The following is a 24,760-nucleotide window of genomic DNA, read 5'->3' as shown; positions in this document are numbered from 1 at the left end:
AGATGCTGGGATAGATGATGCTTTGACATTTCTAGAGATGAGGCAACCTCTGATGGAAAGATATCGTTGGCAGTCACTCTGAACACTGCTAAACACAAGGGCACTTAACCTCACTTGGGAAAGTCCTCACACTTAAGCATCACCTGCCAAATGGCTGTCCTTGGGGAAGTTGGCCACACCTAACCTTTTCTGTTTAGAACTGATATTCTCTGTGTCTTTTATTCCTCTCAGCTGGTGATGCCTGAAATTGTGTCCCCTCTCTGCATGTTCATTTCCATGGCACAAGGGAAACTGTCTCACGGGTCTACAGGATGGGCAACAGAATAAGGAAAGGGAAAGGAACCAGGGCAGGTCTATATGGTTTGCTCCCTCCTCGCTAATATCAGCTGGATTTAGACCCTGACCACTAAGTCATGTCTCCCATTGAAGCCTCATTAGGCCTGTCCTTCCTGACATGTTGCTTCTCACCACACAAATTACCTGACCGAACTCCTGTGATGAAACTAGTAGCAGCCAGATTCTGGCATTCATTATACTGTGACCAAATCATGCTCCAGTCTTCCCTGGACTAAAGAAAAGATATGTAATGAACGCTCTTTCCCAGACCCACTGTCTAGCTGTGGTCATCAGTAGTGAGGTATCCCTTGGGACCTTTCAACAGCGGATAGGCTCCTGGGGGAGGCAGAGTCATTGTCTTCAGTGGTATAGGTGCTAGTGACTTGTTCATGCTTTATTGGACAGCATCACATCGCTGCCTATCCTGGTGGCTCTTGTTAAGATCAGTGGGTCATAAAACAGAAGAAGCTGGGTGGTGGTGGTGGCCTTTAATCCCAGCACTAGGGAGGCAGAGGCAGGCGGATCTCTGTGAGTCTGAGGCCAGCCTGGTCTACAAGAGCTAGTTCCAGGACAGGCTCCAAAGCCACAGAGAAACTCTTTCTCGAAAAACCAACCCCCTCCACCAAAAAAAAAAAAAAAAAAAAAAAACAAAAGAAGATGACATGATAGCAGGAAGGGGACTGTTGGGATAAGCAGTGTGGTTGCAGTGGAAGGGAAAAAGAATGAATGACCAAAATGAATGAAATTACAAAAATGTTTAAATGAAATAAAAATCTTTAAAACTCAAAACAGATATATATCTAGTTCAGTGTCAGCACCTCAGGGATAAAAGGCTTTCCAGCAACATCATCTTCCTGGATATGATTTCACAAATATGTAAATTTCAGGACTGCCAGCTAATATGAGATGGTTTCCGTACCTTGACCTCAGGATGCTATGAGTCTAAAACTACAGGGTCAGTGATAAAAGAAAACAAACCAATCTAGTCTGAGGGAAAGGAAGAAAAAGACTATGTCCAGGAAGCCAGCCACAAATCAAAACTAATGTCAGTGCATTATAACAAAGAGACATGTCCACTGCCCCTTATCTCAAAGTTACTTGGGACTACCTCCAGGCCTGTTCTCTATTCCCTTAGTCACCAGCTTCGCCCTCAATGTGGTTCTTAAATAAATATTATTCCCACACTCTCCTCAGAGGCTGTCTATGTCACAGAGGCCATGTACATGAGCCTGAAATCTTTTTCATAGAAATACAGCTTTCTACTTCAAGCCCTAAAATCCTCTCTGCTCAGTGTTCTACTGATGTCTTTATGAATTAAACTGATGTTTATGTACTATCCTGCAATCCCATCTAGTAAGCCCTATTCTGCCTCTATGAAAAGAGATCGCCACATCAGTGATTCAGAGACAGCCACCTGGAAAACTGTTCTTTTGTAAATGACGACTGCCAGCAGTAGAGCAGTACTTGTACTTTTTTAATGACCATTAACAGGACATAAAACAGGTGGTTATGACACTATTTCTGGGCTCCAAATGCAAAGGTAACTAGAGGCTGCAATTTTAAAGGCAGTCAAACAGCATGCATTTCAGCTCAAACATCTGGCATTCGAATGATTTCAGAAATCTTTGGAGGAAAAAAAAAACCCAGGGAAGAAGAAAATGTAATGGGTACGACGAGATCTGGTTGCTCTGCAACCTTAGCATATCTGGCGCTGCTCTACTCCATATGCTGGCCTTCTGGGATGCTCATCTCTGTGATGCTTTATTTTTGGTCCTCCCTCTCCGTCTCACAACACAAGCCCATAATTACAGTTCAGACCCAGTCTGCAGAGTGAAACTCCCAGAAGCCTGAGCTGTACTGGCTTCCACTCACTGATCTTGTACAACTGCTCTTTCCTTCCCACTCACGCCCTTCAGACTCTGAACATCTGTGACCCACCTCATGAGAAGTGAAGCAACAGCAGGAACCGTCGCCTGTGAGAGGAATTCTCAAACTGGTACTATAGTTGTTTTTAAAAATAGGGCATTTGGGGGTGGAGCACAAATCAGTGAGAGAGGGCTTGTCTAAGTGCAAAGCTGGCTAGAAGTTAGCTCACCAGTATTACAAAAAGTTAAAAAAAATTACTAGCACAGGTTAGTCATCCACATACCATTCAAAAAACAGTCCTGAAGGAGGACTGGAGACCAAAAGATAAGCCAAATGGTATCTTCCCGGATTTCTACAGAGCCTGGCCATGGCTGACCTCCCCCTCCAACTCACATCCTTCCTTTTCTGTAAATTCCAAGATAAATATATAAGCACATGACCACGAAAAATATTCAAAAGCTAAATTATATTTCAGCTTCTTGCTAGGGTCTCCCCACTGCTAATTCATCTGGTTTCGGCCCCCTTCCCATAGCATGGACACTCTCCCCTCCATTCTGTTGGGTCTGCCTGTACCGTCCGTCGCACAACACTGTGAATCCTCAAGACCTTCAGAATGGTATGTATCCTCTTACTCTGGAAAGCTCCTGTTTGGATGTGTTGATGCATCACTCCCAGGTACAGTCCAGATCTCTGCTCAAGTGGTACCCTGTAGAAGGCTTTGATGATCACACTTTCTAATCCTTACTCTTGACCCATCACTTCCATCCTGCCTTGTTCCTTCATCCTGCTTTTGCTAAACTTTAAAGCATGCTATGTATCAAGTTATACCATTTATATTCTTCTCTCATCCAGGTGAATACAAAATCTATGCAAGTAAAGATGCTTAGATACTTAGACAAGATCTTGATAAACAATAGCAGGTACAACTAACATTTTTATAAGGATTAAATTTTAAGGTTTTATTACGTAAACATGAGTACTATTGTAGAAAGTATTAAAGCACTGTTGTTGAGGAGATATACATAAATTTCAATCCCAAAGAGAACATATTATTTGTAAAAATATCTGCATATGTGTATGTATGTGTATATATATATGGATGGGACATGTCTTTGAGAGGACAGAGTTCTGAATGTGCCACATTTTCATGGGATTGAATGTCTGTTTTACAAAATCATAAACTACTATTAGAAGAGATTTTAAATGATATAGTACGGTAGCCGAGTCATAAAAAAAGAAATCGATAAAAAATACAACTAAGAAGATATAACTAGACACAAACTATAAATATTGCACAATGACGAATTCCTTGTTTCATAATATATGCCATACTATCAAAGCATATCCTTACCGAACTACTTAGAACAGTGCAACAACCAAAGTCACTGTAGTTCACAGCTTCACTTTGACTAACCAGCAAGAGGCTACCTCCAGCTAGAGCAGGACCCCTGGTGCTTCACCGGAAAGCAAAAGGCAAAGTTCACACCTCACCTAACCAGTTGCCAGTATTGAGATGTAAAATGCAAAATATCCAGCAGTGGGAGGAAGGCTGGCAACTACAAGAGAGAAAATTCTGATTGGTCACTATGTCAATGCTGTGCCACTGTCTTGGGGTTTCTATTGCTGTGAAGAGACACCATGAGCAAGGCAACTCTTATAAAGGTAAACATTTAATTGTGGTGCCTCACTTAACAGTTCAGAGGTTTTGTCTGTTATCGGCATGGTGGGAAGCAAGGAACCATGCAGGCAGACATGGAGCTAGAGAAGGATCTGAGAGTTCTAATATCTTGACTTATGGACAACAAGGAGTGGTCTGTCTCTTGGACATGGTTTGAGCACATAGACAACCTCAAAGCCCAGCTCTTCGGTGACATAATTCCTCCAAGAAGACACACTTCCTAATAGTACCACTCCCCTTTCTTTTTCTTTTGAAACCACTGCAACCAATGAAATCACCAATATTTTGGGAGCCACCTTGGAGTTCTAGCCATCACTATGGGTCTTCTCTTTGTTCTGACAGTTCAGAGAAATTAGACTGAACACCTAATGGTTTTTTTTTTTTAATTTATTTTGTTTTGATTTTTGAGACAGGGTCCTGGCTGTCCCAGAACTAGCTCTGTGTAGCACTAATAATAAAAACCCAGAGTCAGAAATTGGGGTTCAACCTGAAAACCAGACAAAGCAGACAAGTCACTAAAGAAGTCTTACATCTACCAAGACTGGTGACTGCAGACTAAGCAGACTGAGCCTCTCTCTCCTCCCATTTTATATTCCCTCTAGTGTTGTAATTAAAGGCATGTGACTCTTAGTACTGGAATTAAAAGTGTGAGAGGCACTACCACCAGGATGTGTTTCTGCAATGATCCTTTGTAGCCCAGGGTGGCCTTGAACTCAGAGAGATCCACCTGCCTCTGTCTTCCCAAATCCTGGGATTAAAGGTGTGTGCCACCACTAGTGGCTTAGCTTTGCCCTTCCGATATTTAGGCAAGTCTTATTTATTGAAACATAAATAAAATATCACTATAGCCCTGTACACCAGGCTGGCCTTGAGCTCACAGAGATCCACTTGCCTCTGTTTCCGGTACTGGAATTAAAGGCAATAAGTGTGCAATCTTTGACCTTGACTGTGCAATCTTTCAGCAACCACGGCCCAAGGAGCAAGGGAAGGTTATGGAGTTCAGTGCATACTCAATAAAAAGCTCAAAAACAGTGATACTCAAGAGTTTTCTGTAAAGGTTTGAGAAAACATTTCATTTTTGTCCTTTTGTAAAACACTAAAATAACAGCGAATAAGTAAACAACAGGAAATCAGATAAAATTTTACTAGATAAAATGAGCCAGGAGTACCACATCCGAGAGTTTGGAAGAGCAGTCAGACAGAAACTGGTTAGCGCGGTGTAAATGGCTGCAAAAGCAGATGTCACTTTGGCATAGCCTAAGAATTCCAGAAAAATTCTAGTGACTTAGAACAAAAGTAAGGGAAGAAACACAAGGCAGAAACTGTTAACAGGCATCCCAAATAACATCCAGAAACTATGGTCATTTGGTATGAAATTAGGAAAAAAAATTAATGTCTTCAAGGTCTGGAATCCAAGCCCAGTACAAGGAACCAAAGAAAGGGAAGTTTTGGAAAAACCCTTCAACCTAGACGGTTAAGAGAAAAAGGAAAAGAACAGTGATTGACAGCCAACATGAAAAGGAGCCTACAGGAAATCTATTATTCACCTTTGTACTGTATTGAAAGGAGATTAGATTTTCTCAAAATTTACAAAGGGAAAAAATTAGTCACATATAAAGGCCTCCACATGAGATTACTAGAAAAAGTCTCAAAAGCAAGAGAATTAAAGGAAATGGAGAAATAGATTCAGAATCCATACAGAAAAAAGTTCAGAAATGTAAAAACTAAAAAATGTATCTAACATCCACTATTTCTTGTTGGACATAATCTTGCATACCCAGGGCTTAACTAAGGCAAACATGAAATCAGAAAATGGAGGAGCTGGTACAGCTTTGGAGAGGGGGAGGAATGAGATGAGAAAAAGAAGATCTTGGGGGCATAGAGGTGAACCGGGCAATGCCATTTCGAAATATGGACAGAAAACGTTTTGTAAACGTGTTTGGGCATCCTAGTAGTAGTAACAGTGAAGAAAACAAAAAACGGAGCAGTTTGCTCCAGGAAAAAACAAAGGTCACATAAGGAAAAGGAATCATAATACAGGGCTCAGCTAAACAAAATAAATTTGCACAGAAATAAAAATCTGAAGACTCAATTTTTATTTAATCCCTCAAATGATAGTAATTGTTTAAATAAGTAAAGATTCATCTATCATAATCGGAAGTTAACAGATACAACCTAAAATGAGTAAATAATAAAGCATTATTTAGACTGACACAAAACTGAAAGAAACAGATTATGTGTAATTAAAGCAATTTCATGTTTAAAAAAAAATCTCAAGAATGGGTTTTCACTTCTTGATTGTTTCTACATCCCGCTGCCTTCCACCATGGTAATTATTTTTCTTAGAAAGGAGTATAGAAGTGTGCCATTGTGGTGGTGTATGCCTGTAATCCTGGGACCAAGGATGCTAAGGCGGGAAAGTCATAAGTTCAAGGCCAGCTTGAGCTATGCAGTGAGTGTGAGGTTATCTAAAGAGTGATACCCAGTCTCAGGAAAGGAAGAAAAATGGAGCGCAGTGGTAGGTAAAGGGAGAGAGAAACCTAGGTTACACCTTGCTCACTGGTGGATTCCCAGAACCTAGGAGACTGCCTGACACAAAGGATATTCGAATCTTGTAGACTTATAGATGGATGCTTTTAAGTCATGGGACCCAAATGGGGAGACACAGGTGGAGGAACTGATACATTTTTGCATATGACTTTCCCAATGAAATATTAGTTTTCCTAATATACAAAGCACATTCACTTTACATATCTATCAGCCTGAAGAGACTTGGGTGGCATGCAAAAGCTAGGCCTAGGAGTTATGAGGCAATTATGCTGTACTGAACCTGGTCACAGTTCAGATGCCCTCTAACTGAGTTAAGAGTTCTGTGATTTCATCTGTTCATTCAGCCCAGCATTTTTTTTTAAAGATTTTAATTTTCTTCTATGTGCATTAGTGTTTTATCTGCATTCATGTCTGTGTGATGGTGTTGGATCCCCTGCAACTGTAGTTACAGACAGTTGTGATCTGCAGTGTGGGTGCTGGGAATTCGACCCAGGTCCTTTGGAAGAGTAGCCAGTGCTCTTAACCATTGAGGCACGTGTCCAGCCCCATTCCACCCAGTTTTACATTATAGATTGATAATGCATACATCTCAATTATACCTTTAGAGAGTGTCACAAAACCCAAAACAAACAAACAGAAAAACAAATAGTCCTACAGTGTATACAATACAACTACATACATCCTTAACCAGAATTTTTCTTACTTGAAAAAAGTTATTGTAGTCTGTTCTTCTTGGATCAGTAATTTTTAGATTTTCTTCTTTTACAGACAAATGTTCAGCAGGTCTCAGACCAATCTCTTTTCTTTCTATAATAAGTAATTCACACAAGTTTTAAGTGTCAAGAACTGTAAAAAAGGAAGTCTCCCTGCTTCCTGGCCCTTAACTCGGCCTCCAGCCAATGAGAAGAGGTGGCACACCTCTAGCACAGCCCCTTCAGCCCCTCCTTTCTTCTGCTTTGTACCCTCTGAATGTGCCTTGGAGACATCTCCATAAGGCATAAAGCAAGTTTTGCCATTCTTTCCCAACAGGAACATGGCATTAATATATAAATATTAGATAGAGGTACAATTTATTCACAGGAACCTAATTTTCATTTTCATTTTTGCTATTAAAATAGTGCTGCAGTCACTAAACTCTCAAACAGTTTAACCTGTCACCAACTTTATCTGTGCAATGGGTCTCTGACATCACTAGAAATGCCCGTTTCCCTCCAAAGTGGTGCTATCAATTTACTCTCACCAGTTGCATTTACATTTCAGTGGCAAAACACCATGACCAAGGCAACTTACAAAAGAATCCATTTAACTGGGCCTACAGTTTCAGAGGGTTAAAGTCCATAAGAGCAAGCCGGGCGATGGTGGCGCACGCCTTTAATCCCAGCACTCGGGAGGCAGAGGCAGGCGGATCTCTGTGAGTTCGAGACCAGCCTGGTCTACAGAGCTAGTTCCAGGACAGGCTCCAAAGCCACAGAGAAACCCTGTCTCGAACAACCAAAGTCCATAAGAGCAGAGCAAAGGCAGGATAGGATGGCTGGAAAAACTGAGAGCTTACAAACGAACAGGCAAGCAAGAGGCAGGGAAAGCTAACAGGGACTGGTGTGGGCTTTTAAAACCCACAGTAACGTAATTCCTACAAGGCCACATCTCCTAATGCTCCTAAACAGTTCTGACCAACTGGGGACCAAATATTCAAATATATGAGCATACGGATGCTATTCTCATTCAGACCACAACCCTCCTTTAGGAGCAGGATCCTGTTTATCCATTTCAAAATGGAGTTTTGCTTATTGAATAAACAGAAAACGCTATCTTCCTATAATTTTAACTTTTATCTATTTGAAAGAGACTGACTTGTATATTTAAATACAGAGTCATAATTCAAACAATATATACATTTGTTTTCCTCTCCTAGCTCACAGGACTATAAATTCTTTACTGTACAGACACTGACCTATTCCACCTGGCCAGATGTCTAGCTGCATGCAATTGTCTGTTTCCATTCGGACACATTTCCCAAGGCCAGTCTTCTCTTACGGCTTTTTCCAACTAAAGCAGGGAATACTGTCACATCATGTAGGCTTTGGATTTAGAAAGAACCACCAGCCTTCTGATTCTACTGCTGATACCGTGAGACATTTGGTACCCAATCCTTCAATCCTATGTGTGTGAGAGATGAAGAAACTTCTCCCAACACTGCACAATAAAAAAATATTATATCTGTTCACATCCCCAAGCACAGGAAACTCATAAAGTGTTAGTTTCATTTTGTCATCGCTAATCTGCCAGGAACAAAAAGGAAAAAAAAATACTTAGGTGGCTAAGCTGACTGCTATTTCTGTGTTTTGGGACACTTCCCTGAAATTATTCCAGAAGTTAAACACTGAAGGAGAGTCCTGATGGAGGTGTTCCACCACTTAGCTAGTAACACCTAACCGCTGAACACTGGAGGTGAATTATTTCTAGCTGCAAACCTCCAACAGGTCCTCCAGCAGTGGCAAACTACTCAGTGCACAGATCACTACCCCCTTGGAACGCTGAGTCCTCAAGGAATGCACTTTCTGGCTCCACCTATGAATAAATTCTTGTTGAGGCTGCAGAGTCAAGGAGGAGAGGGAGAAAACATCACTGTCTGCCTCTGGCTGGAGCTATGATCACATATTAGCTCCCACACTATTCTGAGCTAACCAATACTAAACAAAATATACTCGGGGAAAAGCTGCTATGAGACTTGAGGCCCAATTAAAATTTTTATCCAATATATGACATTAATGAAGAAATACGGCTCAGCCGGTAAAGACAATTGCTTTCAAGCCCGACAACTGAGTTCAATCCTAGGGACTTCGGGGTGGAAGACAAAAACAGAACCATGCAAGTTGCCCTTGAACATCCACACACATGCATCCGTGTATATATGCACACATACAAATACAAATACGCAAAACAAATGCAACATATTTTTCTAAAAAGAAAAAATGATCTGAACCAAACAAGTCACCCATGCTAACAACATATTAAGTTTATACTGAGGTCGGTTTTACTCAGTCATCTTTATATGTTCACTATGCAGCATCATACTGGGGACATCTGCACAAAGAAAGCACATCAGCTTGCAGAGGTCAGAGACCTGAATTAGCTACAGTCTCTTTACCTTTTATCTCATGGCAGCTCTCTTTTCACCGGAGCCCGGGTAGAGTTTATATCTCTCTACACATTCCTGCCACCTCTGTTTTATTTAGCATTTCTTACACAGCTAAGCTTCCACTATTTCATTAGAACCTTGAGTGAGAAATGCAATACTTTGTTGAGGGATTATTTTCTGTTTTACAAACTGTCATTATTCTTTCTATATATTTTCCACTGATGAATAAAAATGCTAAAAAACATCTCTGGCTCCATAAAGACAGGAGCTCTGATTACAATGCCAGTAGAGTTAGATTGCATAACTAAATCCTTTCCCAAAGACCCCTACAGCAAGAATTCACAAATGAGCGATCCCACAGGCATCCTATGAAAACTGGGGGGAGGTGGAAGAATCTCACTTATAAAAGGTAGAGTCTTGAAACTCAGACAGTTTACCACTTCTTCTCTCCTGCCAAGGGTAAGTTCCATGCTCCAAGATAGCCTGGCAGAATGAGATACACACCTCCGAGGGCTTCTAGAATTTACTAGGCATTTTGTACGACTTCAAGTTTGAATTGCTGGCAGGTCCTTATTTACCTCAGCTTAAATGAAGGTCAATAGCTCTCAGCCTGGTCATTAGAAGAGTTTTTTTTTCTTTTGCAGTCCTATCTCCTGCTCTACAACCCATTAGCTGCCTGACCTCTGTCATTCAACACCTTCAGCTGTGAAGACAGGCACAAACACCTTCCAAATACATTTCATAAACCCACTTGATTAGTAAAGTGCTACCTTTGTCTGAAAAGTCACTAGATGACCTCTTTAATACTCTAAACAACAAGCACAGATTCACTCTTAGCTCACTCTTAGCTGTGTTTGGGAAAGACGATAGATACCAAGGTAAGACACAACTCCTGACCTTCAGTTTAGGGAGCCTGTCTTACCCTCTTTCTGTCACTGATACTCTTAACAGTTCACTGAAAGTCAAAGTCACAGTGCCCACTCTATAAGGAAGAACTTCTTCATTCAAATGTGTGTTTTGTTTGTTTTTGAGTCAGTATCTGTCTCACTATAGTTTAGAATAATCTAGAATTCATTACATAACTTACACTTGAATTTGAAGCAATCCTCCTGCCTCAGCCTTTGGAATTCCAGGACTACAAGAATGATCCAATATACCCAGATTTTCTGGCTATTTTTTTTTTATTCAAGACAGGTTTCTCTATGTAGCTGTAGCTGTCCTGGAACTCACTCTGTAAACCAGGCTGGTCTCAAACTCAGAGCATCCTCCTGCTTCCGCCTCCATGAATGCTGGGATTAAAGGTATGTGCAACAATGACCCGGCCATACCCAGCTTTTAGCATAATGTTGAAAAACTATCATTTTGAAGGGTGGAAGAGAAAATGGCATCTAATGAACCAAAGCAATGAAGTCAGAAATCTAAACCCAGTCCTTACCCTTGGGGTAAAGTCTTACTCCCCTGTGATCACAGGTAAATCACTCTCCACTGGGAGTGTTGCCACTCCCCCTCCATCCACCTGCCCAAAGGTGTTCTGAGTTAGCCAAATGACCAGAGATGCTACTGGCAATTGGTAGGTGGAAATCATGGGCATCAGATGTCCTGCAATGGTCTGGAGAGTCAGTTTAAAGAACCGTTACACCCCAAATACAAATAGAATCTGCCATTAAGAACTGCCCTATCCTCAGTGTCTTCAAAACTGTAAAAGGCGTCAAAGTGTAGCACTCTGTTAGCCTGTCCTGTAAATGAGAAACTCAAGCAAAAGTTTTCTGCCCAGGGCAAGCACACAATCAGTCCTTGAGAAATGTCTTATCACGTGTGCGCTCCCTTTTTACTTACAGGTATTGCACGGAACCCGTAAACAGGTTCACCGTGTGGTACAGCAAGAAGCTTGTGCAATCATTTTCACAAAGTAGATAAAATTAGAAGGCAGGGGTTCACCTGCAAAGTTTCACATTCCACCATATCCATTTAACGGAGCTATAACAAACAAAACAAAACAAAACAAAAAATTCCCAGTGAAGAGCCAACCATTCTCTCTAGAGACCTAATTTTCTGGATGCCTCTCTCTCGGTATCCTATCAACATACCTCTCCTAACACACCTTAAATTCCTGCAGGTCCCTTGTACCATCTGCCATACCTGTTCCTATTTCTCCCCTCCTCCCAAGTTCTCTACCAACAGAAGCATCCACAGTTCATAGGTCATTTAAAGTCACCTAAGTAATAAGGCCCCCACTGGGCTCTTCTGTATCTTCTAAGGGGTCCAGTCTTATGTGCCAGTCAACTGAGCTGAGCAATACAATGACAACTGTCAAAAAGAAACATTGAAATCTGGGAGGTTTTTGTTTGGTTTTTCGAAACAGGTTTCTCTGCATAGCTCTAGCTGTCCTGAAACTTGTTCCCTAGACCAGGCTGGCCTTGAACTCAAAAGACTTGCCTGCCTCTGCTTCACAAGTGTTAGGATTAAAAGTGTGTGCCACCACTGCTTGGACAATTCCACAAGTTCTTGAAAGTTCCCTGTGAAAACTTTTAATTGATATTTTCATTTCCATATAATCTGAGCTGGCATAAGCACTTCAAGATCTGGTTAACTAACACATTAGTTTAAATACAACAAAAGGTGATCCTTAACCTTCTTTGATTGCTGAAGGTTTAATGAGAAACACAGTAGCAGCAAACTCAATAAATAAAAGATGTGTTCACACCAGGTGAAGCCCAAGCAGCACAGAGCACACAGTGAAAACAAAGGTTGTCTTACACTCCAAACAGGGAAAGATAAAGAACTACGAAAACACGTGGGTTATTATCGTAGAGACCTGGCAGCCTCCAAAGACCCTGTGTTTATCCCAATGTATCCCACTGGCCTTTGTTTTCATTGGTAGTGAACAAACATCTGGGGATGGAGATGATGTCATAAACTTGCCTTTCATTAGACTCGTTAATATTAATGTTTCATTTTTAATTCTGCTCTTAAGAAGCTGCTACGGGGTTCTGTTCTGAAGAAGTGTATATCCTGTTTTGTATTTGGGCATGAGTAAGCTGAGTAATAAAACACACAATGGCCAACAAAATGAGTTCAGGCAAGAGAGGAGCCTAACTAAGCGAGGAAAGCCAGGGAAAACCATTTCATCCCAAGATACGCACAAAAAAGCAGATGTTAATAGGCCATGTACATAAAGGGGCCTCAGTGTTGTGGGCACAGGTGAAAAATAGCTATTTAAGTTTAAGCAGCTCTTTTTTGTTTCTTTTTTTTATTTTTTAAAAAAGAAAACAAACTTTTTTATTTTACATACCAATCCCAGTTCCCACTCTCTTCCCCTCCTCCCAACCCTTCCACCTCTCCCTTCCCCTCATCCCCCCAACCCCACCCTCCATCCACCCCTCAGAGAGGGTAAGGCACATTGCTTTGAGAAAGGACCAAGGCTCTCCCTACTATATCTAGGCTGAGCAAGGTATCCTTCCAAAGAGAACGGGTTCCCAAAACGCCAGTATGAGCGGTAGGGATAAATCTTGGTGCCACTGCCAATAGCCCCTCAGTCTGCCCCAGCCATGCAACTGTCACCCACATTCAGAGGGACTAGTTTGGCCGTATGCTGACTCCTTCCCTGTCCAGCCAGAGTTGGGGAGCTCCCATTAGCTCAGGTAAGCTGTTTTAGTGGGTGTCTCCATTATGGTTTTGACCTCTTTGCTAATATTCTCACTCCTCCCACTCTTCAACTGGACTTTGGGAGCTCAGCGCAGTGCTGAGACAGCTCTCTTTAAGACTTTTTTTTTCTTATAGAAAACAGACTGTGATCATTCAAGTTTGTCAAAAGTTGTGCCAAATATCACTTCCCAAATCTTAAACTGTTAGGCATGTTACAGGTTTACAGGTAGTCTTTACTGTTTTTTATGTGGGAGCTCTTTTCTTGGATAACATTACATGGCTACCTACTATACTAATCACATCACATCTACTGGACTAACTCTACTACCCTAAAGCAACTACTACAAAGGTGAACCCTGCTCTAACACTAAAAGGTTTTACTGCCATAAAGAGAGACAACCAAAATGTCCCTTTCTTTCTGAAACAGATCACAGTGACAAATCACGACTCCGTTTCCAATCTTGTTAACACCAGGGTTGTTCTATTACTGGGAAAAAATGATACTACTGAGTGGTTCCATTTGTCTCATTACGCTTTCAATAACGGCTTTGTGTTTGTTTATATCAGTGAAAAGAAAGATTTAAGCCCATATAAAAGAGCTAAACACCCACACCAGGGATTATCTGCAATCCCTTAACATCTGGCCTGTTCTAAAACAGATGAGGAGTGCTAGCACATGCGCAATCAAAACTGCCTCCTGAAAAGCCACCGTCCCTGCTATGGGGTGGTGAGGACAGTCAGAGAAGCTATAGGTGAAAAGGATGGATCCAGGAGCTAGATTAGTCAGCCCCAAGCATAAAGAGTTCAGAATGGAGGAGTGCCTGCCTTAAAAGGGCAAATAGGCCAGGGGAGCAGGCAGGGTTTCAGGAGGAGGCTGATAGGAACTGGCCTGCAGACTGCTCTCCACCACTCTCCTGTGTCCGCCTGGCGCTGAGCCTACAGCTTCTACAGCACTGAAGATTGTTAGTGCTGTTACAGCCATGGCAGGAACCACAGCTCTGGTGAGACTTGTCAGACTTCAAAACCATCACCAAGGGCTGTGAAACTTCCAATCTTCACAACCAGGACAATAGCGTCTGAACTTCCAAGGAGAATAACCAGTCAATTATAAATGGCCATTTCTTGGAAAGATGTATTTTGCTAACAGGTGATCATAATGGAAATGTTTCACAATTAGGAAAACCAGGGAGCACAAAGGACTAACAGCAAATCACAACCCCTAAATAGTAATGGAACTAGAACCGTCAGTTGTTTCCGATCCATTTTCTTTGAAGCCTATCACCAAGTCTTTAGTGTGAGGTAAATATAGCTCTCTAGAGGGCAACCTTCCAAGGACATGGGTTACAGGTTCTTCTGGTGCAACCGAAGTTGGCCTCACTTCTCAACCAAAAAAAAAAAAGTTTAAAAGAGCGAGTTACCTCCTTCAGGGAGGATGAGATTAAAAAACGGGCATTTTAATGAGACGAATCTTTTAAAATGTCAAGCTTTAAAGTAGCATGGGGTAGAGGAAAAAAGATTAGGGAAAGAGGGCACGCACTAATGATTAAGCCAGCTCCAGCCCTGGTTCCAGAATCTGAGCGCCACAGACAGATGGCCCAAGTGAGATAGGAACGAGGAAGGGCGGCATCATTTAAACTGTAAACAAATCTGGGACGACTTCGGATTCTGGATGAAGTCTTGGGAAGCTATCTTCGCAACTCTTTTACGAATAACTTCGAGGAAAACTAAAGACGGCAAAGCACCCGTGGAGGGGGAGAGGCTCCCTCGGCCGAGTGGAGAGGACAGATTGGTAAGCCCCGATGGCGGCGGGAAAGGAAGCGCGCGCAGAGAACCGGCCAGGGACAAGAACTTCGCCAGATCTAAGCCACCCAGGGCGGGACCAGAGGAAACCGAGCAAAGCAAGAAGGAGCGAACAGCGCCCCAGCGGCTCCCACCTGGCGGCGCCCCGACTCGCGCTGGTCGGCTGGCTGGTCCCCGGCTTCTCCTCCTCTTCCTCTTCCTTGTCCCGGGAAGGGTTCCGCGGAGCGAAGAACCGGGAGAAGCTGTGCCAGGGGGCGCTGCCCCTCCTGCGGCCGCCGGACATGTCCCCCGAGCGGCCGCGCCGTCCGCGGGCCCCGACGTGGCGGTGGCCGGAGCGCGGGTGGCCGTAGCCCTGGCCTGCGGTGTGCAGCCGGAGTCGGCACGGGCGGCCAGCGCGGCTTCTCCAGCCCAGCCGGCACGAGCGCTCCCCGTGCGGCTCCTCCTCCCGCCCGCGACCGGAGCAGCCCGCCCCCCTGGGAGGAGCCAGCGACCGCCACCGCCCCACTGCCCGCAGCCAGCAGGTCCGGGAGGAGCAGCCTGTGGATGCTGGGCTCCTGCTTCCCGCCCAAGCCACCCCAGCCCGTAGTCCACTTAGTTTTGAGAAGTTACTGTAAATGCGTTGTCTCCTCTCCCATGCTAGTGCAGTTTTAAAAGAGGGTCATCAATGAAGGCCTGTGGAACACCTGGCAAGAGGCAGCACCCGCGTGCCCTGCTGCCCTGGGACCAATATACAATCATTCTAAAAACAGCTTTAGCCAGCTGGGCAGAAGACACCAGGGTCCCATCTGTCCAGCTGTCGGCAATTTGTTTCTGCTTCAGCTGGCTTAGATGTGAAGTAACTCCCTATCCAGGTGTGCTTTAGTTCACCTATGGACTACTCCCAGAATCCTTTCTCAAAATGACACTGATCACAGGCAAATATGATTCAAGTATGACTCAACTACAAAATGTTGAAACAAATAGTTTGCTGTTGCGCAGGTGTTACTGTAGTCTGCAACCCCAAAGGTTGCAAGGTTAAGCAAAGTTTAAAATGAATTATCTGGTTATAATAACATGACTTTATATAGTGTAGCTGCTAGTGCAGAAAGCACAGGACCACATTTTCCCCAGGTGTTTTGTCTAAAGCCAAATTCCAGAAATCCAAGAAAGTGGAGGGGCATTTACTAACTAAAAATGTTATACAGACAAAACCCATGAAAGTAATCTCTCTGTGGCTGGTGGGAGAAGTGAGCAGGTTACACAGCTAATGGTAAGCTCCAGGGAATTGTAGCATTAGTTAAGGAACCTCCCAGCTGCCCCACAGCTGCTCCTTTGAAGGTTTTAGTCCATCAACTCAACTGGATTGGAGATTAGTGTGAGAACGAGAAAAGATTGGAATCAGATAAAATAAGAGAGCATAAGAAAAGTTCCCAAGCTAACATTATCTTGGAAGAGAATGCGTATAAAAGATCCACTCCTCAGAAAGCCCAGAGGGGATCCAAAAGCAAATACCTGGAGCAAAATTCTGGCTACCAGGCCTGGAACATAATATGTCTCCCCAAAACAATGTTAGCTGAATATCAGCTGCCTCTCCCACTTGTCCGGTGAGGAAAGTGGTCCTTCCAACTCAGTGCCGGCCTGGAAGATGCAAACAGGGAGTCTGTCTGTGGATAAAAGCGACAGGGAGCCAATAAGATTAAGAAGTAATTCTGGTTTTATATAATGCAATTTCTCTCAGAATTAGCTGCAACAGAAAAATGCTACAGTGGTCTACACATTAATATTTCTTTATAGCCGGTCTCCTGGGAACATGCATTAGAATCACAATATGGAAAGTCCTTAGTATTGAATTTTCATTTATTTGCTTTCGCAATATTTACCAGATTTTTAGATGTTCTATAGCCTTAAGTCTAAAGTTTTAATAATAGACACTTGAATTCTAAATTCTAGGATTTCATTATGAAATCTGTGGGGAAAATTCCAATTTTAGAGTTATAAGGATCTTAGAGTTGCAATTTTGCCCAGTCATTTTCACTCATTCTGCTTTCATCTCAACATTTAGTGTTTGAGACAAGAGCATTGTTACTGTGACGCTGATTAAGTTTGAAGGCACCTCATAGCCTTCTCCAGTGTGAGCAATGTAATTGGATGGTCATATGTTCTTAGATGACTGTGAAAAATAAAAAAAATACAATAAAAAGAAGAGACCAGTCCAAGAGAGGAAGGAACGGTAATATGAGCAAAGGGGTTAAGAGCATAATGGGGAAACCCACAGAAACAGCTGACTTGAGCAAGTGAGAGCTCACTGACTCTGGACTGAGAGCAGGGGAACCTGCATAGGACCAAACTAGGCCCACTGAATGTGGGTGACAGCTGTGTGGCTTGGGCAGTCTGTTGGGTCATTGGCAGTTGGACCAGATTTATTCCTAGTTCTTGAACTGGCTTTTTGGAACCCTTTTTTTGGGGGGGGGGGTACTTTGCTCAGCCAAATATGGGAGGAGGGCCTCCATCATGCCTTAAAGTGATGTGTTAGACTTTGTTGACTCAGCTTATGAAAACTTATCTTCTCTGAGGAGTGGATGAGGGTTTGGAGTGGGGGGAAATTTGGAAGAGCAGGAGGAGGGAAGAGAGTGGGAATTGGGATAGCTATGTAAAATGAGAAAAGATTGGTTTTTAAAAAATGAGTTTAATTTTTTGTTGTTGTTTTTACTTAAGTTGATTGAGACCACAGGACTTTTCCTCCATCCTATTTCTAGAATTAATAGGTCCTAGAATTCTTGGGCACATACTGATGAGTGAAGAATACATTGGCTTTGAACTTGTGGGGAAATATTTATATAGTTTCAAGTTGCTCCTCTCCAAAGGCTAGTTCAGCTGTTACTTAAATTCCACTTTGTTCATTGTGTAACTCATCAAGATTTACACCCAAAATGCAAGACCACACGTTCTGTCGAGACATGAATACAACTGTGGTTTGCTATGTATCGTGAAGGTGGAAAAAGATTGGAAAAGTGCAGCTAAAATATGACATATATAATATATTGCACATGTCAGCAGAGAACATTGCAAGAGATAGAATTGTTTCTAAATGGCATAATTTCTGTCATGATAGTAATATGCTCCGTAATGTGCTCTATAATTTTATAGCTGCAATCACTCCAAACATTTGTTTCTGTACGATGTAAACTATGCCAAAAAGAATTTCTCAGACTTCTTATTTGTAAGGTCTTAAGCCTATACCTGTCCTTTGAGCTTATATGTGCTTGTCAGTGTGTATGGTGCTTGTTTCATGGTCTTTCTATAAATAATACCAAAGGAACCAATGGAAGGACTGCTCTGTTTAATTCCACTGTTTTGTACATACAGTGATATTAAAATACTTTTATATGAACGGGTTTCAAAGAATATACTATCAATTTTTAATATAGAGATAAATGCCAGGTAGCAAATAGAAAAAAATACATTGCTTTTACGGAGTTTTCTAAGTTGGTAGGATAGTCAATATTTAAAATTATCAATTTGCATTCAATTATATCCCAAATCATTTTATATAAATTTCATTTTCAGTTTAAATGATTTTGCTTTCAAGAGAACCTTCAAAAGGCAATAGTTATGATGGAATAGGGAAAGAGCTGGAAGAGAAAGAATGAGAACTTGATCAAAGCACATTGTATGTATGAAATCCCTAATCAATATGAAAAGAGATTCCCACAAAGCTTTAAACACTGCAGATACCACAAAATTTAATATATTTTACGTGGCCAGAAGGTGTCAGCCCCATGCACATGCTGAGTAAGACAATATGCTTTCCTTCAAAGAAGAAATGGGATGGGGAAACAGCCATGTAGAAGGTTAAAGAAGGGGAATTAGTCTGGAGGAGTATGTGGGGGAGGGGTCTCCCAGAGAGCTCACAGAAAGAAGCAACTGGCTGCGTGCTCTGTTCTTTACCTCCTCTGACTACATCACTTCCAAAAGAGGCTGGTCCAGTAGCCCACATGATACAGGAGAAAGACTCAAGCTTTCTCCTGTGGGTAAATTGCTATTCCCAAAGCATAAGTTCTGTAGTGCTCAAATGCATGAGGGTTGACAGGAAGTGCTGCTGATCCTGAAGCATTTAAACGACGATGAACGGGGAGGTTAGAAATGCTGAGCTTTTCTGTTGCTGTAGAAACTCTACCAGAGGGAAAAACTACTGAATCTCTCTTCGAGCACAGTATTTACTGTGTGGCAGGTGGTCCAGGAATATTAAGACAGCTGTCAACATCAAGGAAAGCACCAGCCCATGAAAAAAGCAAACAGATGGATTGGGGCACTTCACTGGCTGCCTCTTAGAATAATAGCTGTGCTTGGCCAAATGAGGCAAAGTCAAGCTGCCCAGGGCAGCAAAAAGCTATTACTGGATAGAAGCACTCAATTAGGAGAGAGGCGGAGGTATAGCCTCCCTTGCCTTTGTCTGTATACTCAAGTTTTCATTAAAAACCACCACAGCAAATAAGAAAGGAGAGGCAAAGAAAGGAGGGGGAGGGAAATGGGAGGCTGGGAGGAGGTGGAAACTTGTTTTTTTTTTCCTTTTCTCAATAAAAAAAAAATTAAAAAAAAAAAAAAAACCACAGCAAATAAGAAAGGAGAGGCAAAGCTCACATTTCTCATTCTGTTACATTCTGATTATCATGGTTTGTGGCATGGGGAAATGCCTTGTCTTACCGCTTCAATGAGAGCAGATGGTGAAATTTTAAAGTAATTGGTTATCCGGACTTCTGTGGAATACATGATGTTTTATTGTACTGTTCATGGTTTTTATTTGCAGAACATGTGAAGAGTGAACCCATTCAAATATAGGATTTAATGATTAAATAGATGTGTTAGTTTGACCTAAGTTGCACGTATTCTTTTATTCCTGAGATAATATTATATACAGAAGAAAAGAAATCCTTAAATATTTTGTGACCATTAAGAATTAGTATGTTCTTTTCAACAGTATAAAGTTTGCTGATAATTGAAATATTATTTTCTTTCAAGTATTTAAGTAGGAGAATATCTTTGGAAAAGCAGATTATAAAGTATATTCCAAAGTTCACATCAAGTCAACTTGTGCCACTGTTAGTCTCAAATGCTATAAAAATGAAGGAACACTAGAATATCAATTTTAATATTCTATTTAATATTAATTAGCTTTACAATGGCAGGTATAATTGTAAGCCCCTTGAAGAGCACAAGTGGCCAGGCCTCTCCTGAGGACCTCCAACTCTGCCCACCCACAGAACACTCTAAGTGCCCTAAAAGGCTGGACCCAGTGTCCACTCTACAAAGTAAAAAGGCCAAGGACTTGAAAATAGACGAATCACCACCCTGGAAGGCTCTGCCGCCCCCGCCCCCAATGCTATATAAATCTTGTCTTTTGCTCAGTTCTCTGGGCTTCCCACCCAAGCCGAGGCAGCCATCCTCCTGGGTTTTTTCAGTCCCTCTTGTGTGAGGTTTGTTGTGAGCCATTACCTTGTGGCATTCCTAGGGTCCTGACTGACAGAATACCTTTCCCTTCAGAACTGTAACACAGTAATGCTTTGGAAAATAACTATTAGATAAGAAACTCAGACCCCATAATCTGTTTCTTTGAAACACTTCATCTGATGGAGTGCATGAGCTATGCACAATTTTTTTTTTCTAAAACACAAGTTTAATGCATCTATTCTGCAAAGAACCATTATTTATAAATTTCTGGAACTGTACTACCTAAGTTTTGACTGTATCTTGCTTATTCAGTATCATACCAAAGTTTTAGAGTTTAAAAATTGGCTTACTTAATTATTTTCATTTGTTTTGGATGTTGTAGCATATGTATTCTGGAAGCCTAATCTTTCTTATTAGGGAACTTGGTTAACAGGTTGATTTGCTGTAAATGGCTTTAAAACAAGCTATAGAGGCAGCTGCTGTTGTGACCACAGGTTTTGATTAGGCAGAGAAAGCAGCTGGAATTGCTACATGTTGTCATATAAAATGAACCACAGTTTTCCTATGGGCGATTTACCTAATTTAAAATTAAGGTTAACATTTCCTATACACAAATTTATCGAATAAAATAAAATTTATTGAATAAAATAGAAAGCGGTTTATTTTAGTTTGGAGTGATGGAGTAATGAGTTTAGAACTAGAGACAAACCTGACAGACTTATCTATGAAAATCTTACTCCATTCTGAACTACTATCATTAATAAACTTTCAGAAATTTAAATTTAATTAAAAATATTACAAAATGTAAGCTGGGAATGAAGCTTGGTAATAGAGTACTTGCCCCATATATGTAAGGCCTTGGGTTTCAATCCACAACATTGCAAAACAAACAAACAAACAAACAAACAAAAAAGGTAAAAACTAAAAAAATTAACCTGGGTATGGTGACTGTACTTTATCTAAGAAATAGCCATCCAGTCCCTATAAAAAAAAATATAGGCCACCTCCATGTTGAAAGGGATCAGAATGGATGTATTTAAACCACAATTTTCATTCTTGCTCTTCCCATCACCTCCTGAAGGGTATCCAGTAAGTGCATTTGGTTTTTGATAGTTGAATAAAGCACAGCCAGTTTTAGAACACAATGTATCTTTGGATAAAATCTGACAAGTTACAGCAGGCAAACTTCCTTAGCAACTCAATAAGGTGGTCAGAAAACTGAAGAATTAACTCAAACAAGTAAAAAACAATCCTAGCAATTACATATTTACTTAGAAACCCATCAAGTACCCTATACTTCAGAAAAACAAAACTAAAGAGAAAGTACTAAAATAAAGGTTTAAATAAAAACTTCAATGACTGACCTCAAATTCACTCCTCCCAGTGCTGGCAGCTTCAAATTTAACTACAAAAGTTGGTGAGAGTAATATATACAACCCCAACCCCCCAAAAAAACAAAAACTACACATGTGCCAGTGCATGTGCACGCGCACACACACCACACACACACACACACACCCCAAAACCACAAACTGACAAATCCCCAAATATTCTGTCTGCAAAGATGCCATAGCTCGGTGTTCAGCAAACATTTGTGCATTGATTTCAGGCCAAATGCTTAGTGATTGGAGTACACAGGAGTGGTCCAGGCCCCAGCAGTCCAGTCTGAGAAGGAAGCACACAACTCAGAGTGGCAAACTGGCAAAACCACATGATAAATGTGACCTGTGGGCAGCAGGCACATGGGCATGAGAGGATAAAGTGACACACCGTGTTCTCCAACCAGCACATAATTAAAACACTTGCACCAATCTGCACTAAAAAATATGACAGTGGCCAAAAACCAGCACAATACATAATGCATAATACTAGGCCAATGACAGACATATAATTAACATCTGCTTTGGCTTCTAGCTGTTTTGGTCAGGAAATAAACAAATGGACGCCTCTAGATCATGAATCATCAGACACCATGTGTAATACATGGTATCCATGGATTTGGTGTGTTAATATGAAACTACCTTCAAGTGAACTCTTTATTGCATTCTCTTGACCTTTTAAAAATTATGTAATTGAAAAGTAAATGAAAATGATAGGTATGAGAAATATGCAGGTGGAGAAACTGCTGCCTCAACCCCAAGCGACCTATATAATTTGAGTTTACAACTACCTATTACTGCCTTGGACAGGTTAGACCAGTACATCTCATTCAAGTCGGAAGTTGTATTATTGACCAAGTATCTAATTTAGGAGTAAAATCAGATGAGTAAAGGATTATTTTGACAGCTGTTTGCCTCTTCTGTGAAGTTCCTTTCTCACAGCTGCTACTGGAACTCCTGCTGAACTGAGCACTGTCAGCTTGCTGGCGTCGCTGCTAAGCAATCCAGAAATGGGGCTGCAGAGGTGGCTCAGTTAGGAGCATGTAAGGAAGGGAAAGAGCAAACACACTGGGTGGTATTTTCAGTTCTGTTGTGTCACGTGAAAAGTGTCACACTGAGGGGCTTAATGACTCTTGTGCCTTGGTTCCAGGCAGCCAGTGAGGCCAGGCAACATGTGGCAGTGTCAAAGTCTCTGCAGAGAATCCGAGGTACCACTATTACATGAAGGTCAAACCCGAGTTGTAATTGTGAAACCGCTCCCTCCCTCAAATTTAGAGATGCAAGGACCATGAAATGTCTACCGTGAAAGCTGTAGGATGGAGTGAAGCTGGCTCAAGGAAGAGGATATGGTGCTGCAGGAGGGCAGAGCTGGAGGGCAGAGCTGTCCAGACAGGCCCTTTGGACTCCATAGGATTCCACTTGTAATAGATAGCAGGCACTGAGCCTCAGGGTTGACGCTGGTTTTTTTCCTAGATTTCAGTCTTTCTATTGTTCTATATAGGATGCAACTTGTTTTTGATTTTTTTTTTCATAGACACAATTAAAATTTAAAATTGCCTTGAGTCTCTGATGCCACTTGGGCTTTGGACTTATAAACAGTGTAGTAATTATTAAAGGCTATGGGCACTATGTATGGTGTTGGACCAAATGCATTCTACATTATGAGACGGCTATAAGCTTATTGGAACAAGGGATGGAAGTTTAAAAGTGACGTGTGTGGGTTATGTTGTCAAGGATAAGAGTTGTAATGGTAAATACTCACTGAGAACCTGATGGAATTTGGAATCATCACGAAAACAAATCACTAGGCATGTCTGAAGGATCTAAATTGATACAGGGAGATTCGTCATAAATGTGGGTGGTATCATTCCACAGGCTGAGGTTCTAAATAGAATAAAAAGAATACAACCTGAGTACAAGCATTCATCACTCTCTGCTTCCTGACTGTGGATACAAAGAGTCCAGGTGCTTACCGTTGCTGGTACTATACTTTCTCTGCCATGATGAACTGTATCTCCAGGAACGGTACGCCAAAATAAATCATCCTTCTTTGTGCTGTGTTACAGCACAGTGAGTGGCCAATATGTTTTTAAACTAAGAAACAGAAAGACAGTAAGATAGTAGACAGTATACACAAAGTTAGGTAAATTGGCTTATTTTATTTAACTTACTAGAGTGATAAGCTAGTTGAATTTGTGTTATTTTTACAAAAAATGCATAGATTGAAATGTTAAACATCAGTGTTGTTATAGGAGGAACAGTCTTAGAAGACTAATAAGAAAGTATAAGCTGTACATAAAGGTAGGTAAATTGGTATATTTTATTTAATATATTAGAGTAATAAGCAAGTTGAATTTGCCCTATGTTTACAAAAATTTTACAGGCTGAATTCCTAAACATGAGTGTGATACAAGAGCAACAGTCTTCGGGAAGTAATTAGTTCATCATGGTGGAGCTCTCTTAGGCTATAATGGTCTCCATTTTCTTATAAAAGATACCCAGAGTGTTCTCTCGCTTCTTTTCTGTTGGAATACAATGGGAAGATGGAACTCTGTGGAGGGGAAGAAGGCTCTCAGCAGAATCTTAAAGCACTGGCAGCCTGATGGCAGATCTCCATCCTCTACAACCTCTGTTGTATGTGAACTGTCAAGGCTATGATTATTTTGATATATCAACCTGAATTAAGCAAGTATTTTCACAAGTAAATGCATGTAATTATGGAAATCATAATATTGATGTGCCAAAATTCTGAAAGAAAAAAATTTAAGTGATTATGGTATAATAATTAATTTGTAGCAGAACATATAAATTAAAAACATAAAATTTAGTTCTTTTATGATTTAAAAAACAGTCTGTGGGGCTGGAGAGACGGCTCAGCGGTTAGGAGCATTGCCTGCTCTTCTAAAGGTCCTGAGTTCAATTCCCAGCAACCACATGGTG

At 41.4% G+C, this 24,760-nt stretch overlaps 1 protein-coding gene across 2 annotated transcripts in view; it reads right to left on the bottom strand.

Moving 5' to 3' along the window:
• Crybg3 (crystallin beta-gamma domain containing 3) overlaps positions 1 to 15,398 on the bottom strand; it is a 115,712-nt gene extending 100,314 nt beyond the window's left edge. The window contains exon 1 of one of the 2 annotated variants that reach the window (XM_026787042.1): positions 15,149 to 15,398. In XM_026787042.1, the coding sequence (XP_026642843.1) occupies positions 15,149 to 15,297 (149 nt within the window). In that variant the 5' untranslated portion in view covers positions 15,298 to 15,398. Of the gene's footprint in view, positions 1 to 7,133; positions 7,245 to 15,148 lie in introns of those variants that run through there. The other variant, XM_026787046.1, reaches the window with a different exon arrangement.
• Positions 15,399 to 24,760: the final 9,362 nt, after the last annotated feature.

Source organism: Microtus ochrogaster, chromosome 2, assembly GCF_000317375.1.
Source record: "Microtus ochrogaster isolate Prairie Vole_2 chromosome 2, MicOch1.0, whole genome shotgun sequence".
Lineage (NCBI taxonomy): Eukaryota > Metazoa > Chordata > Mammalia > Rodentia > Cricetidae > Microtus > Microtus ochrogaster.
Note: the sequence above shows the minus strand (reverse complement) of the source record. Positions and strands in the feature narration are given on the sequence as shown.